This window comes from Lepidochelys kempii, chromosome 9, assembly GCF_965140265.1.
Source record: "Lepidochelys kempii isolate rLepKem1 chromosome 9, rLepKem1.hap2, whole genome shotgun sequence".
NCBI lineage: Eukaryota > Metazoa > Chordata > Testudines > Cheloniidae > Lepidochelys > Lepidochelys kempii.
Genome location: NC_133264.1, coordinates 84,971,092 through 84,988,072, shown reverse-complemented (window position 1 = coordinate 84,988,072; position 16,981 = coordinate 84,971,092). Strand labels below are relative to the sequence as shown.

The following is a 16,981-nucleotide window of genomic DNA, read 5'->3' as shown; positions in this document are numbered from 1 at the left end:
TCTCATATTTATTCACACATTCATTCATACAAACACACACACACAGGTTCTGCAAGGTTGTTATCATAGTTACCAGCCTTAGAGTTGCTCATGCCAAGCCACTGGCCAGGTGGCCTGGACATGAGGAGGGAGCAGGGCCTTGTCAGATGCTCATCTGATGCTCCTGGAAGTTGGTTTGCAGAATCAGACCCCAAAGTTCTCACTTTTTAGAATCTATTTTTATACGAATTTCTTCCTATGCCAGTCTATGGGAATTGCTTCATCATGCTGTTTCTGAATCAATCAGCAGATGGCACATTCCTGACGGCTCCGTGCTGCTAGATGTTATCTTGGTCTTTGGTTCTCCCATTCTTGAGGCTGTTGGGTGGATTCCAGTCTGCCCTCCGGGGGTCCTCTGGTTATTTCCACTTGACGCCTTCTTCAGCCGATGGACACTGGATTCTTAGGCTGGCACCTCCCTGATCATTCAGTTATTATCCACACCAAGCATCCATCCACATACATCCTCTATCTCTATTTTAATCACAATTGTTAATACAACAAAAGGGCGGGGAGTCTCTGGGTGCTGTTTCTGTTGTTAGAGTATTGCTTTGAGTCTCTCTCTTTGTGAATTGCTTTGAGAACAGACTCTGTCTTAGAATGTACTAACACAATTAGCAGCTTGCAAGTTTCACACATAGAGGGAGAGAAACAGTACCAAAAACCAAGAGACCTCTTAATTAGTAATACCCTGGAATTTAAACTATGGGGAATCAAACTCATTTGTGATTTTAATACAGAACTTCTTTAATATGATCCAACAAAAGTCCCTCACCAAAGACTCTTAAGAAAAGTAAGCAGTCATAGGATAAAAGCAAGGGTCCCCTCATGGATCAGTAACTGGTTAAAAGACAGGAAGCAAAGGATAGGAATAAATGGTCAGTTTTCACAATGGAGAGAGTTAAATAGTGGAGTCCCTCAGGGATCTGTGCTGTTCAGCATATTTATAAATGATCTGAATAAAGGGGTACACAGGAAGTGGCAAAATTTACACACAAATATAAAATTACTCAAGATAAGTCCAACATTCACTGTGAAGAGTTGCAAAGAAATCTCACAGAACTGGGTCTCTGGGCAAGAAAATGACAGATGAAATTTATTGTTGATGGGGCAAAGTAATGCACATTGGAAAAATAATCCCAATTATACATATAAAATGATGAGGGCTAAATTATCTGTTAGCACTCAAGAAAGAGACTGTAGAGTCATCATAGAATCAGAGTACTGGAAGGGACCTCAAGAGGTCATCTAGTCCAGTCCCCTGCACTCATGGCAGGAATACGTATTATCTATTCTATACCATCCCTGACAGGTGTTTGTGTAACCTGCTCTTAAAATCTCCAATGATGGAGATTCCACAGCCTCCCTAGGCAATTTATTCCAATGCTTAAGCACCCTGACAGAATATTTTTCCTAATGTCCTACCTAAACCACCCTTGCTGCAATTTAAGCCCATTGTTTCTTGTCCTATCCTCAGAGGTTAAGGAGAATAATTTTTCTCCCTCTTCCTTGTAACAAACTTTTATGTACTTGAAAACTATTATTATGTCCCCCCTCAGTCTTCTCTTCTCCATACTAAACAAACCCAGTTTTTTCAATCTTCCCTCATAGGTCATGTTTTCTAGACCTTTTAATAATTTTTGTTGCTCTTCTCTGGACTTACTCCAATTTGTCCACATCTTTCCTGAAATGTGGTGCCCAGAATTGGACACAGTACTCCAGTTGAGGCCTAATCAGCATGGAGTAGAGCGAAAGAATTACTTCTCGTGTCTTGCTTACAATATTCCTGCTAATAGATCCCAGAATGGTGCTTGCTTTTTTTTTTTTCCTCTTCCAAACAGAGTTACACTGTTGACTTGTTGTTAGCTTGTGATCCATTCTGATCCCCAGATCCTTTTCCACAGTACTCCTTCCTAGGCAGTCGTTTCCCATTTTGTATGTGTGCAACTGATTGCTCCTTCCTAAGTGGAGTACTTTCCTTTTGTCCTTGTTGAATTTCATCCTGTTTACTTCAGACCATTTCTCCAGATCATTCTGAAATTTAACCCTATCCTCCAAAGCACTTGAAAACATCCACTCAGTGTGCAGTGGCAGTTTAAAAAAGCTAACAATGTTAGGAACCATTAGGAAAGGGATAGATAATAAGACAGAAAATATCATGATATCACTATATAAATCCATGGTACGCCCACACCTTGAATGCTGTGTGCATCTCAAAAAAGATATCTTAGAATTGGAAAAGGTACAGAGAAGGGCAATGAAAATGGTTAGGGGTATGGAACAGTTTCTGTGCAAGGAGAGAGTAAAAAGACTGGCACTGTTGATCTTAGAAAAGAGATAATGAAGATATCTATAAAATCATGAAAGCTATGGAGAAAGTGAATGGGGAAGTGTTATTTACCGCTTCTCATAGCACAAGAATAGGGGTCACCCAACAAAATTAGTAGGCAGCAGGTTTAAAACAAACATAGGGAAGTACTTCATACAGTTCACAGTTAATCCTTGGAGCTTGTTGTCATGGGATGTTGTGAAGGCCAAAAGTATAACTGGGTTCAAAAAAGAATTTGATAAGTTCATGGAGAATAGGTCCATCACTGGCTATTAGCCAAGATGATCAAGAATGCAACCCCATGCTCTGGGTGTCCCTAAACCTCCAACAGACAGAAGGTAGAACCGGATGTCGGGATGGATCACTCAGAATTGCCCAGTTCTATTCATTTCCTCTGAAGCATCTGTTACGGGCCACTGTCAGAAACAGGATGCTGAGCTAGATGGACCATTGATATGACCCAGAGTGGCCATTCTTATGTTACATTCATCAATTTGATGCACTTTATTTTCACTTAAGCTGCTTTAATTTTTTATGAACTTGTGGCATTAGCAATTGTCTGCACTGTATTGCATATATATCTCTGGTTTGCTGTATAGCAAAGGTATTTGTGAACAGTTTGTTAGACTAGTGGGCTATGGCACAAGAACAAGTCTCTGGACCATCTTTCAAAAGTGGCCTCTGAAATTACATGCACAAGTGGGTTTTTGCACATCTAACTTCCACTTGCATGTGCACAGGGACCAGATTCCAATGAACAATGTGTAGACACTTCATAGATGACTTCTGAAAATGAATGTGAAAACCCTGAGATTCCTCACTGTTGAACTAAATTAGAATTTTCTTTAAGGTGACCCTGGAGCAAGCGGACCACCTGGGTTAGTGGGACCCCCAGGGTTCCCAGGAATTGGTGGTCAAGGTCCACCTGGACAACCTGGCCCTCCAGGACCTGTGGGCCCACCAGGTAAGAGTTGAGTGATTATAACTTTGGAGTTATTGCTGACCTGTTGTCTGTCAGGCAAGCAGGCAGGCAGGCAGGCACACCAGCGCTGTACAAAAGTGCCAGTAAACAACAAATAGGAAGGGAGGGCCGGAGACTTCATGACTCTCAGTTTGGACAATACCCTTTTCATAACGTGGGCCAAGTTCTGCCTTTATATTCTGTCCCATACAAACCCGCAGAAGGCACTGGGGGTTGCACAGTGATGGACAGCTGGGAAAAATTTGGCCTGTCACATTTGTTAATGCAGCCCAAGAATGCATATCGTCAGGGTGTTGCCATTTGAGTAAACTGAAGAGCAATCAAGGATGCACAAGCCTGCCTTGGGGGTGGTGTGGAGTCATGCTGCCCCAGCAGGAGCTCTAGGAAGCATTGTGCCCCACAGAGAGACAATATCTCCCAAAGCTCCTGGGGAATATATCCATTCTGCCACTCCTTAGGAGAGGCCACGTAAACTCCTCTCCTTGGCAGAGGGGAGTGGCATGTTAATCTAGCACTTCTGGGTTACTGAGAGGGTAGACGGTATTCCTTCATTGCTATGCTGTCTTTAAAAAGACAAATTATGTGATGCCCAATTCTGGATGTACAGTGTGCTGTCAACTGGTATTGAAGTCATTGGGTACTGTTGAGGGTGCTCTGCACCTCACAGGATCAGGCCCATAATGTTAAAGGAAATAGTTCTCTCAGCCAACATAATATTGAAAATGTGGTACTTTTATGGACCTTAAGGGTACATTATTGTAGCAACCAAAATAATGTATTTGTTACTCAAGTGTGCACAGACTATATACTGGAAATTATTTCATAACCCTTAAGTGAAATAAATTAACCCAAATGATTAAGTTATCAAGACAGTCCTTAACTACTGAAGTAGTTTAACCAACTCGACACTTCATATTCAGTTGACAAGACCCATTTTTAAATAACTTCAATTTTATTGTGATCCAAAATTGATAAATTTGACATCTTGTGCTTTGGCCAAAAGCAAACAAAAAATGCCCTATGTAACAATACTGTTCCTCACACCACTTCCATTAAAGTTCATAAGTAGACATTCAGGGCATGATCCACTGCCAACTGACGTCCGTGGGAAGTCTTTCCATTCACTTCAATAGGCATTGAAGTATGGCCTAAATCAGCTGAAAAATGGCTTTGTTCCTAGGTATTTCAGAGTGGCTGGTCATTACTGCATCAGGTAGAAAAAGAACACACTAAGCACTAGTATTCTGTTGTATGAATAAGAAGCTACCAGAAGAAAGGGTCACATACATTCACTTTATAAACGCACAACTGGAAACAAACTTGTTAATTTTAATTCAGTTTATGATCACTTGTGACTTCCAGGACGGCCATTGCCATCATGCTCTTCATTCAGGAAAGTTGGGAAGTTCTGGGACTCCTTGTTGGGTCCAGGTTAAATTACCAAACTAGGAGTCTTCCCATAGTACTAATGAGGAAGCATGTCTCTAGCAAAGGGAGTTTTGGTAATCTTGTATTTAAAATTACTTAATTTTTATAAAAGGATTTTCTAGTTCCAATTCTATATACTGAGAGTAGGGGGAGGAGAAGGGGTTAAAATTCTGTTCACAAAGTGTTTTATTTTTGAGAGAGGTTCTTCTAAATTACTTTCACTGAATGGGATTTCCACTTCCCTAAGCCTGTGACTGCAAATGCACAGCAATAACCATAGTGAGAATGTGCTGTATGAGCTAGAGAACAACTTTGTTAATGCTGAAATGTTTTGAAAATATACCTAGTCTTTGCTGTACACATATAGATACTGCTACTGTATGACCACTATCCTACATTTCTGATTTGTTTTAGTGATAGCCACCCTAAGTGAAGTGCCAAAATTTGGGCTGGCATTATAGATAGTGCATGGCAGAAAACCCGTAGCCAGCAGAGGAGCAAGGGGCAGAGGTACCTGAGCATATACCTAGCTTTAAGTAAAAAGACTGAGGAGTCCTTGTGGCACCTTAGAGACTAACAAATTTATTTGAGCATAAGCTTTCGTGGGCTAAAACCTACTTCATCGGATGCATGCAGTGGAAAATACAATAGGAACATAGATAGATACACACAGAGAACATGAAAAAATGGGTGATGCCATACCCACTATAACGAGAGTGATAAGTTAAGGTGAGCTATTATCAACAGGAGAAAAAATACCTTTTGTCGTGATAATCAGGATGGCCCATTTCCAACAGTTGACAAGGTGTGAGTAACAGTAGGGGAAAAAATAAACATGGGGAAATTTTTACTTTGTGTAATGACCCATCCACTCCCAGTCTTTATTCAAGCCTAATTTAATGGTGTCCAGTTTGCAAATTAATTCCAATTCAGTGGTCTCTCATTGGAGTCTGTTTTTCTGTTGTTGTTGTTGTTGTATTTCTCCTGCTGATAATAGCTCACCTTAACTGATTGCTCTCGTTATAGTGGGTATGGCAACACCCATTTTTTTCATGTTCTCTGTGTGTGAGTATATATATATATATATATCTTCTTACTGTATTTTCCACTGCATGCATCCGATGAAGTGGGTTTTAGCCTATGAAAGCGTATGCTCAAATAACTTTGTTAGTCTCTAAGGTGCCACAAGTACTTCTCGTTCTTTTTGTTGATACAGACTAATACGGCTACCACTGAAACCTAGCTTTAAGTGTGTCAATAGTCCCACTGACTTTAAAGGGACTACTCATCTGCTTAAAGTCTGGCATGCGCTTAAGCACCTTGCTCACGCAGGGAAGCTGATCTGCAGGTCCTCTGCCTGCAACCTGGTTTCAGTGCCCAGTGCTGGGGATGGAGGTGATCTGAATGACCCATGTATCAGTTCCCCGACCCATCAGTGACCTCTCTACATGCCCTCATGGCACAGACTGTGCCTGGTTGTGGTAGGGAGTTTGTTAGACACACAGAGCAACACTGCTTTTTAAGTGTATGAAATGTGTGTCTTTGGATATCCATTATACCTGTTTCCAGGTGCTAGGCAGAGTTTGACTCCATGTGGTTGCTAATTCGCTCTTGGGAAAAGAAGTGCTTTGTGGTCTAAGTAAAACAAATATACCTGTCTCAATGGATCAATATGGCTAATTTTTCATTGTAGCTCTATGTTAAAGATCATTGTGCCTACTAACAGCATGACAACACTGAAACGTAGTGCATGACTGAGGCTTTAAGTAAACCATCTATTTTAATCCTATAGGTGCTGCTACTTGTCTGGTGCAATGTGCATGTTGCCTCCCTCATTCCTGTGTCCCACTGAGTCAGAATAGTCTACTCCTTTTTGTTATAATAGATTAACTTTCTTGGGATTCTGGTTTTCAGGGGAATTGCAACAATCTTAAGTATTCCTTTGTTCAGCTTTTCCTTTTTATGCACCACCATTTATTTAAACAGTTTGCAGTGTCTGTATATTTTGTTCTTACAAAACAAGCTACTCCAGTGTTTATTCTGTAGCATATTTTAGTACAGTTCTGATCCAGTCGAACACATTTGAGAAGCAGAAGGGGAAAAATGGGAATGTTATCACAGATTCAAAGACATGTTGATTTTACTCCAGGTTCACCTATCAAGAAATATTGAAAGTATTTGTCCTCTTACCAGGTTATATACTTCCTTCATAGTTTATTTTGTTTGGTGATGGAGTCCCCATAGACATTGGAGCATGGGCCATACCTTCTGGGGCTTTGTTTTTCCCCTACAGGAGAACAATTCCACTCACAATACTCTAATTTATTATACATATTTATATAATTTATTATGTTTGTTATGGTAGGAACCAAAGGGTAATTGATCAGTGCAAGCAGATAGGCACATTTTTCTTTGTGAGTTATAGACGTCTGATTTACTTCTAGTCTATAGAGCAGGGGTCTCAAACTCAATTTACCTTAGGGACAGTGCCAGTCCTCAAATCCTCCCCATGGGCCAATAATGTCACTCATGCCACCAAGAACCCGCCCCACAAAACTCCGCCCCCCCAACCTGCCTAAGGCTCTGGGAGGGAGTTTGGGTGGGGGAGGAGGTCTGAGGTAGGGGATTAGGTTGCAGGCTGTGGGAGGGAGTTTGGGTACAGAAGGGGTGAGAGGTTGGGCTCTGGGAGGGAGTTTGGGTGGTGGAGGGGGTCTGTGGTGCAGGTTCTGGGATGGAGTTTGGGTGCTGGGTGCAGGCTCGGGGGTGGGGGTGCAGGAGGAGGGGGTGGTGTTGCAGGCTCTGGGACAGAGGAGGGGGAAGGGGTGCAGGCTCTGGGAGGGAATTTGGGGACAGGAGGGGGGGTGTGGGAAGGGGGTGCAGACTCTGGGAGGGAGTTTGGAGGCTGGGGGTGTGAGGGAGAGGGTGCAAGCTCTTGGAGGGAGTTTGGGGGGGGTGCATGGGAAGGGGGAGAGGGTGCAGGCTCTGGAAGGGGGTCAGGGCGTGCAGTGCTTACCTGGGACTCCAAGGCAGGGTGGGCTGGGAGGCCTCTGTGCGCTGCCCCTAGGGATCACCGCGGCAGTTTCCCATTGGCCACAGGGGCGCTTGGGGTGGGGGCCGTGCACGGAGTCACAGCCCCTCCTTGGGGCCGCAGGGAGGGGCCGGCAGCCACGTGGAGCGAGTGCACAGGAAACCACTCAGCTCCACTGCACTGCTGGTGATGGGCAGGGCCCCGGGTAGTTTTAAATCGCCCAGGGAACGTGCGGCAGGGGAGCACCCGGGGGGCGGCAGGTAGAGCCAAGGGAGAGACTTGGCCCCAAAATTGCTGGAGTCCCATGGGCCACATTGGGGAGGTTTTCGGGCCGCAGATGGCCCGTTGGCCGGAACTTTGAAGACCCCTGCTGTAGAGTGAGAGTCTCTAAATCACTCTTGAGTCTTTGTACAGTGGCAGCGCAAAGCACTATCAGCTGAAGCATTGGGCTGTCCTACACTATTTGTTTTTTATTGTTCCTGACACTGAATGTGTCAAAACAATCTCCATAAGAGAGATTACAGAAGAGGCTCCTAACTAGTGCATTGTATTGTCTTCAAACAAACTTGAGACAATGGGGAAAATATTATTTCATATACTATAATACACAACAGAAAAATAATTCATGTAGCACCACATCTTACTAAGCTCTCCAGCAGCTTTAAAGAGCCATCAATATAGTAACAGTCTGCAAAAGCAATAGACGGCTAGGCATTCCCAATAAGGGATTCAGTTTTTCTTTATAAAGTGGAAGCATCTTTGAAAATTCCCTTTTGGAGGGATCCTCAGAAAGATGGTGCTCAACAGCCAAATATCAACCACCGAGTAGGGCGCGCACAGGTGTCAGTGAGATGAACAGGCCAGCATCGAATGGCTGTGTTGGTGCAGGCAATGTATAAAGATGGCTTAAGAGGAGATCTTGGACCATTTCCAAAAGCTTGCTAGGTTAGGAGACAGGAACACAGTCCAATGTTTTGTTTTTGTTTTGTTTTGTTTTTTTTGAAAGATTGCACTGTAGTAGTTAAAAAAATCTTTCAGTCAGTTACTTCTCTCTGTGCAGAATGGTGGCTGCTGTTGAAAAATGCCTATAATGAAATTTACTTACAAACCAGTTTCTTGTAGCTGTAATACTGTTATATACTTTGTAGTTAGACCTGTGCTCAGTAACTTTTAGTATAGATTTTTGTTCTAATCTGTATGTGCATAATTTTGTTTCCTAACCTAATGACTCTCTTGCAACTCATTACTTTTCCCTGTGCCTCAACTTCCTGATGAATGCTAACTCGTTGGCTTTTGAACCTCAGGTCCACCAGGTACTGTGATTTCTTCACCAAAGCCACCTTCTTTTTGTCTTAAATTAAGATTATTAGTTTATTTAAACTACATTTCAAGACTGAAAGTCACCACTTAACTCAACCTGTGCAATCCCATTGAAGGAAGTGGAGTTGTGCCTCCCTACTATGACTGGTGCCTTTGGCTCAGTCTCACTAATATTAAGCAATGTTACTTTTGTTTTTTAAACAGTTCCCATTGAGGCATATTTTTAATTTAGACAAACTTGATGAAACACAGAACTTGGCTGTCCTTTGAAAATTAATGCCCATTTGAGGTTATCTTATAACCTAATAGTGTGGGCCTCCTCCATGCAATTCAACTGGGATTTCATTTCACCTGAAGCCAGGATTTTGCATTTGTGCTGTATATAGGAATTATTAGGCTGAACCATGAAATAAAAACAAGACTTTGTTAAAATAAATAGTCACCCTGATATTAAAAAGAGCACTTAATTTTTTTTTCTGTGGGGAAAAAAATGCATTTGTGCATTTAATGGATCAAATTGTGGGAAATTTAATCTTCTGCACAGTTAATTTGTGAGGAGAATTTGTGTCTTTAACTCCTACTTTAGTCATGCAATTGAATAAATACCAAAAACAAAATACAGGGTCACCAAGGGTTATATGTACTGGGCTGCTGACAAACTTTTAGCATCGCCTTATGAAAAATGTAGACTTTAATACTCTAGTTTTGCAGCAGGGCAATTGGACCCCAATCCTGCAAGCTCATATGTATGTGACCCTTGAGCCTGCACAAAGCCCCACTGAAATGAATTAAGTCTGCCTGCTTGGATCCCATTGCAGGATCAAGGCTTTGGAAGTCAAAACATTTACCTATTGTGGGAGTTCCATCAAGGTATTATGGCAATGTGCTGCCAGTAAAGAGTAGCTATTCCACTACGACTACCATCCCCAAACACACATATACACACACACACACCCCTCAACCATGCCCGATCTCTTGCTAAAGGATGGTGTTTTAATAATGTCTAGGATTACAAGGAGTTCCAGGTGAGAAAGGAGATCCTGGCCCTCCTGGATTCGACATCCCTGGTCCACCTGGTGACAGAGGCAGTCCGGGATTTCCAGGAACACCCGGTCTCATTGGGTCTCCAGGTTCACCAGGACCACCAGGACGAGATGGAATATCAGGATTTCCAGGTAAATTCAAACATGCCAGAAGAGCATTGTTACCTGTAGGCATATACGTGTGTGTTCTCCACTGTTTGGGCATGCTATCGGCCTTAGTGAGAGATGTCGTTGAACTTGGGCTTGCTTACTGTACCTTGCAGATGACTGAAAAGCAGTTTATCCATGGGCGCCCCGTGAGATCCTTCATTGCAATAAATCTGAATTAGGGACAAATCCCAGTCTCTAATATTGGATGCACATTTCAGAGTCCCCTAGGAATTTTGGAGGGAGATTGGATCCAGGGCTGTTTTGGTGAGGAAGCATCTCTAATTGTAATATCCATTGTCTATCCATCCCCTCCCAATGCAGGGCTTTGCAGTAGTCACTGTGTGTTACAGTCTAAGCATTATAGGTGGGATTTACCACTATAGCGCTCAGGCCTAACTCTGCTCCTATTAAAGTCAGTGCTAAAACTCCTGTTCACTTCAGTGTCAGCAGGTAAGCAAATGCTGAGCACTTCTGCAAATCCCACCCTAAAACCATGTTTACCACCTTTCTTTATATTGTAATGTTATAGAGATGTTTAAATCTGCTTTGAGGTCATATTTTGAGTGTAAAGTTTGGTAGGTAGGTAAGTATGCATCATTATTAAAGGGACTAAAGATTATTTAGGTAAATTAGGTGTACTCAAGTTGGCAAAGCCTGATGAAATTCACCCTAGACTACTTAAGTAACTAGCTGAAACAATCTCGGAATCATGAACTTGTGAAGGATGGGTGAGGCCCTAGAGGACCGGAGAAGAGCAAACATAGTACCTGCAGCTGGCTCACATGATCGCAGCACCACTCTGGTTTGGCACGTCTGCCCCTCCATCTCTGTCTATGGAGAGGCAGACTTGCCAAACCTGAGTGGCACTGTGACCGTGTGGGCCAGGTCACCATGCTGAAGCTGGGAGCCAGGCCCAGCCCTTCCAGCCAGGAGCTGCTGCGTGGTGAGTGTAATGTGTGTTCGTTCGCCAGCCCTCGCTTCACCCACACACATGCCCCCGCTCTTCCCTCTTTCCATCCCACATGGTGGTTTTCCTGTACCTCTGCTGTGAAATTAATTAAAAATTTCTGCAATAAAATCATAGCCCTAGTAGTAATAGTTTACATGGATTTGTCAAGAACAAATCCTGCCAAACCAACCTAATTTGCTCCTTTGACAGGGTTACTTGCCTGGTGGATATGAGGGAAGCAGTAAATGTGATATCTTTATTTTAGTAAGGCTTTTGACATAGTCTATAAGCAAACTGGCAAAATGTGGTCTAAATGAAATTACTATAAGGAGGGTGCATAACTGGTTGAAAGATCATATGGAGGGTAATTATCAATGGTTTGCTATCAAACTGGGAGAGCATAGCTAGTGGGGTCCTACAAGGGCTTGTCCTGTGTTTGGAACTATTCAACATTTTCTTTAATGACTTGGATAATGGAGTGGAGGACATACTTATGACCTTGAAAAATTGGGAGAAATGATCTGAAATCAACAAGATGGAATTCAATAAAGATAAGTGTAAAGTACTACACATAGGTAGGAAAAATCAAATGCACAAATACAAAATATGGAATAACTGACAAGGCAGTAGTACTGCTAAAAAGGATCTGGGGGTTATAATGGATTACAAATTGAATCCAAGTCAATAATGTGATGCAGTTGCAAAAAAGGCTAAAACCGTGTTGGGCTGTATTAACAGAAGTGTAATAGGTAAGATATGGGAGGTAATTGTTTTTCTCTACTAGGTACTGGAGAGGCCTCCACTTGGAATATTGTGTCCAGTTTTGGGTGCCACACTTTAAAAAAGATGTAGAGAAACTGGAGAGAGGCCAGAGGAGAGCAGTAAAAATTATAAAAGGTTTAGAAAATCTGACCTAGGAGGAAAGACTCATTTTTTTTTAATATGTTTAGTCTGGAGAAAGGAAGAGTGAAATAGAATCTAACAACACTCTTCAAATATGGTAAGGACTGTTGTAAAGAGGACAGTGATCAATTGTTCTCCATGTCCACTGCAGATAGGACAAGAAGTAGAGGGCTTTAATCTGCAGCAAGGGAGATTTGGGTTAGATATGAGGGGAAATGTTCTAACTATATAAGCATAGCTAAGTTCTGGAACAGGTTTCTAAGGGAGGTTGTAGAATCCCTGTCCCTGGAGGTTTTTAAGAGCAGTTTGGACAAGCACCTGGTAGGCATGGTCTCTAGGTCACTTGGTCCTTCCTCAACCTAGGAGGCTGAACTTGATGACTTCGCTATGATTTTTCAGTATTCTGTTTTACTGCAAAAGGATCTGACTCCACGCAATGAAAGCCATTATATTCCAAGAAATAGACTGTTTCGTTCTCCCCAGTTGTGCTTGCGTATTTATAATTGCCTCTTTGACTTTCAGTAAATAACGCTTTAAATTCAAAATAAAAATAACTCTCCCTCATGAAATATTTTATACAGGAAACGGATTTATACGGCTTATCAGAAACAAACACCCACCACTCTCTGCAAGAACTAATAATGGAACAGCCTGCGCCACATCCAAGTATAATTATTCTAGGAAGTTATTTTTCTATATGAGCCTGATCGTCAGAAGGGCTAAGCACTGTAACACCCATTGAAACCACTGGGATTTACCTGGGCTCAGTCTCTCACTGGGTCTGGCCCTTTTATGTTTTAGGTATAAAATGAGAATTACTCAAGTTAGCAGACTTTGATGTACAGGGTTAATACCATAGGAATGAAGACAGGTGAACGTTAAGTACTTTTTGCTTTGGAGTTTTTGTTCAGAATGACACTGGTGGTTCAATGCATCTAGGTGCCAAAGGTGAGATGGGTGTGATGGGAGCTCCAGGTCCACAAGGCCCTCCTGGAACTCCTGGCAGAAATGGCCTTCCTGGTCCTAAAGGTAACATTTGTCTGACTATTTTCAATGCAGAGAATTTAACACTGCTTATCCTTCAAAGTTGTTGGGAGCAGCTTCTGATGTATTCTTGGTTTTGTTGGGGAGTTACATAGCATAAATCAGTTCAGAATTTCATTGCTAAGGTTGGGTTGGGTTATCTTTCTGACTTTGGTATTCACAGGTACTTTGTTTAAAGCAGTAGTAAGCTATCCATGTGACATGTTGGAAGGGGCATTCTGAGGCTTTAGCTGTTTCATCTTTGAGATCCTTGGATTGAAGACATTAAAGAAATGCAAATGATGATAAAGATAATACTTGTTAAAGTCTGTTTCAGACAATGTAAAAGATGGACTGATGGCTTTGCGTCGTCAGGCCTTCCAGAGCTGGCTTTATGCAGCATGGATGAAATTCACTCCCTCCACATAAAGCCCACATAATCTGGCTGTATGCAGGTGAATTTTGTGAGTTTGGTACGTAAAATCCATCAATCTCCCTCTGCACCAGGCGGCCAGCAGACTCGCAAACACTGTTCCTGCTTTGCGATCTATTGATTGAAAGCACTATGTAACAGTTGGATAGAGGTGGTATTATTACTTTTATTTATTAATGTCGGGTGTGCAATGTGTTGGGGCTTCTGGATCTTTGCTTTGTTATACAGCTATCTGTTCCCTCTGTGATGGCCTATTCAAGGCATACAGTCCTTTTCCACATGTAGGCACCCTTATGCAATCATTCCATCTATTGCCCCTCACTCAGCCCCCTGCGTGGTGTAAGGTGGTGTGGACAGCCTTGCAGGAGCTAACTACCCACTGGGTGAATTTCACTACTTGTGAATAGATCCTGGAGGCCAACCATAGCGGAGTGTGATAGAAACATAACTGATGTTAGCCACCCTAAAGATTACACTTTCCTTTTGCTGTCTGTACGTCCTGTAGGCAGTGATGGTTTACCAGGTCAGCCAGGACCTTCTGGACTGGCAGGGCAGAAAGGCACCAAAGGTGAAACAGGCCTGCCAGGTCCGCCTGGACAAGTTGATCCAAGCCAGCTGGGATCAAAAGGAGAGAAAGGCGAGCCAGGCATTCCAGGTGAGGAATTCCATACATGGGCTGGTTTCCTACAGGTGATGGTGAACCGAGATGGATTCAGTTATAATCAGTTAGTCCTTCACTGCAAGGAAAACTTAAACTGGATGGGGTTAGGGGTCTCTCTTCTTTTTCTTCTCTTGAAGAGAAGGTTAAAGTGACTACTGTATTTGAGTGTGACTGAGTTATTCCATATAGTCAGTTGCAGTGTCCTTACTAGTAAACTCTTCTTATTGTGTAACATTTATATCAGAGAAGCATCCTAATGCCCTGGCCAGGATTTGGGGCCTCATTGTAGGTGCTGTGTATCCCTGCCTTGAAGTGCTTGCAGTCTAAGAGTAAAGTCAAAACCACTTGGAAAAGTAGCCCAAATGCAGATACACAGATTAGAATAAACATGTAGGCTGAACCTATCCCATTCTATTCATGGGAGTAACCAGTGCATCAAAATGATCTATTATTGCCATCTATTTAACAAAACTAATCTGCTGTTCTAGGCCCCAAGGCAGACCTAGGGCTTCTGTCAGTATGGCTGTGAAGCATATTGTCAATGGCTGATGTCAGGAAGCTTGTATTGCCTCTGCCTGCACTGTGTTGTTTCTGTTCTGTAGATATTCGTCCAGGGTCTTCAGGAACACTGACTTGTGTTCTATGGTACTGTCTCTCGAGTTAGCTTATATGGAGATTTGCACCTGATAAGAGAGAATCCTTACTTGGCATTTTATTCATATATGAGGAAATTTGCTCCTTTGATATAAAAATAAAAAAAGCAGTAATTAAGTTTTGTCTTTTTACTTAAAGGTATTTCTGGAGTATCAGGCCAGAAAGGTTATCAAGGTCTTCCAGGTGACCCAGGGCCACCTGGATTCAATGGGCAACCAGGTGCACCAGGATTGTCAGGTAAGGTAGAAAACCCTGCCCATGTACAGTCTTTGTAATGAATGACTTGGATTGTAAAAATGCACATGCTGTTGGTTTTGTGGCAGCAAAATATGGTTGTAAACCATGTTTAGGGAACCTTCGATCCACTGTATCATGATGTATGCATAAGAGGTCTAGTCAGGTGCTTAGTGAGTCTGCTTATCACTGACAAGTGCAATTCAAGAGCGACACAGCTTGTTATAAGTTTCACAGATCCATGTATTGTCTCAGTGGGAGTCCAAGATTACAGCATGCTGCTTTCTTCTTTCTCACTTTGCTTCCATTCTCTGAATCAAAGCCACTTCGTGCTGAGCTGCACCCAGTGCCAGGTATTCCCTCCAGATTCAACTGGATTCTCCATTCTCCTCCCAGCTTTCTTCATTGATGTTGAATGACTTCATCATTTTTACTCACATCGTAGTACCATCATAAAGGGCAACTTCACTTTCTAGATCTAAATATCTGCAGACTGTGGAGAACTTGGGATCCCTATCCAAATTGTGGATTTGTTACTCCTAGTAAAATACTAGGCATACCTGAATGCAATTTTTGAGCCGTTGATCTGGTTGAAGTTTGGGATTGCCATTGGGGTAGCTGGAAACGAGCTTGCTGCTTAGAGCAACCTGATTGGAGGAGTTGTAAGTAGCCTTGACTGACCTACTTAGTCAACATATTCCTACATCATTAGTCCTTACCTCTACAGTTAGCAACAGACCAAACAGAAGTCTTGGGGAGGCTAGCTGGAAGTCATATGTATGCTTTTAGCTACTGCATGGATCAAAAAACTTACTTCATGGTATTTATTCTGCTGCTTCTGAAGCCTCTATGTTTTTTGTTCAGTATTTCTCTACCAGCATTGCCTGGTTGCAAGTCTTACTCTAGGTGTCATATGGGATTTTATGCAATCTTTCAGACAGTCAGGACCCACACCAGTTCAGGCTTTATCAGTCGAATCCATGGGCTTAAACTCCACGGGAAACTAAAGAACAGCCATTGCAGATTAAGGAGTCACCAGGAGAATGTGCTCTTTATGTGAAGCACTGCTTAAGAAACTGGCAGCCACATTCTGTGCTAGTTGGTTTCAGATGGTTCCCAAGTTGTAGTTGTATGTGCAGTCCATTTTTACTCAGGGAGGAAAGGCATAGATAACTGCATCAAGGTCTGCAGCTGAAAGAAAAGGTTTAAATCTTCAGTGCAGATTGGGAAAAAAGGTATCTCAGGGAAGCTGGGCACCGAAAGAAACCCCAAATTAGAAGATGGCCATATTCATGTGAGAAATCACTGTCTCAAAATGATTTGTCATTGCCATCTGTTAACTAAAGTAACCTACTTTCTAGGCCCCAAGGGAGAGCCAGGGCTTCCTGGACAGTCAGGACCAGCAGGACCTCCAGGACAAAAAGGTGCCATGGGAGAGACGGGGCTTCCAGGTTAGTTACCAAAAGGCATTGGTCCGGTTAGTACGTTTCATCTCTGCGGAGCAGAGGCAGATTTGCATGTGTAATGTGTATATGAATGTAAATATATGTAAAGTAGTATGCATATACTTATGTGAAGAGTACAGAGAGAATATATGGTAAACACCTTGGCATAGAAGATTCAGACTTGTATAATAAAATATTTAACACAGTACATTCATTTTAAAGTACTACAGATAAAAGCTGGAAGGCTGTGTTACTATTGTAGCTTTCATGTGTAGTTCATCTGAGACCACAAATCTGTCTAAGAATCTTATTACAATTTTTATTGAGCCTGGTCTCTCGTTTTTCAGATTTCACCCAACA

General features: G+C 42.4%; 1 protein-coding gene across 2 annotated transcripts in view; it reads left to right on the top strand.

Annotated features, from left to right (window-relative positions):
- The window catches only part of COL4A5 (collagen type IV alpha 5 chain), a 138,632-nt gene that overhangs the window by 90,986 nt on the left and 30,665 nt on the right, over positions 1-16,981 (top strand). For both annotated transcript variants that reach the window (XM_073361228.1, XM_073361229.1), the window contains exons 30-35: positions 3,219-3,332; positions 10,134-10,301; positions 13,111-13,200; positions 14,133-14,282; positions 15,081-15,179; positions 16,538-16,627. In XM_073361228.1, the coding sequence (XP_073217329.1) occupies positions 3,219-3,332; positions 10,134-10,301; positions 13,111-13,200; positions 14,133-14,282; positions 15,081-15,179; positions 16,538-16,627 (711 nt within the window). The remainder of the gene's footprint in view (positions 1-3,218; positions 3,333-10,133; positions 10,302-13,110; positions 13,201-14,132; positions 14,283-15,080; positions 15,180-16,537; positions 16,628-16,981) is intronic.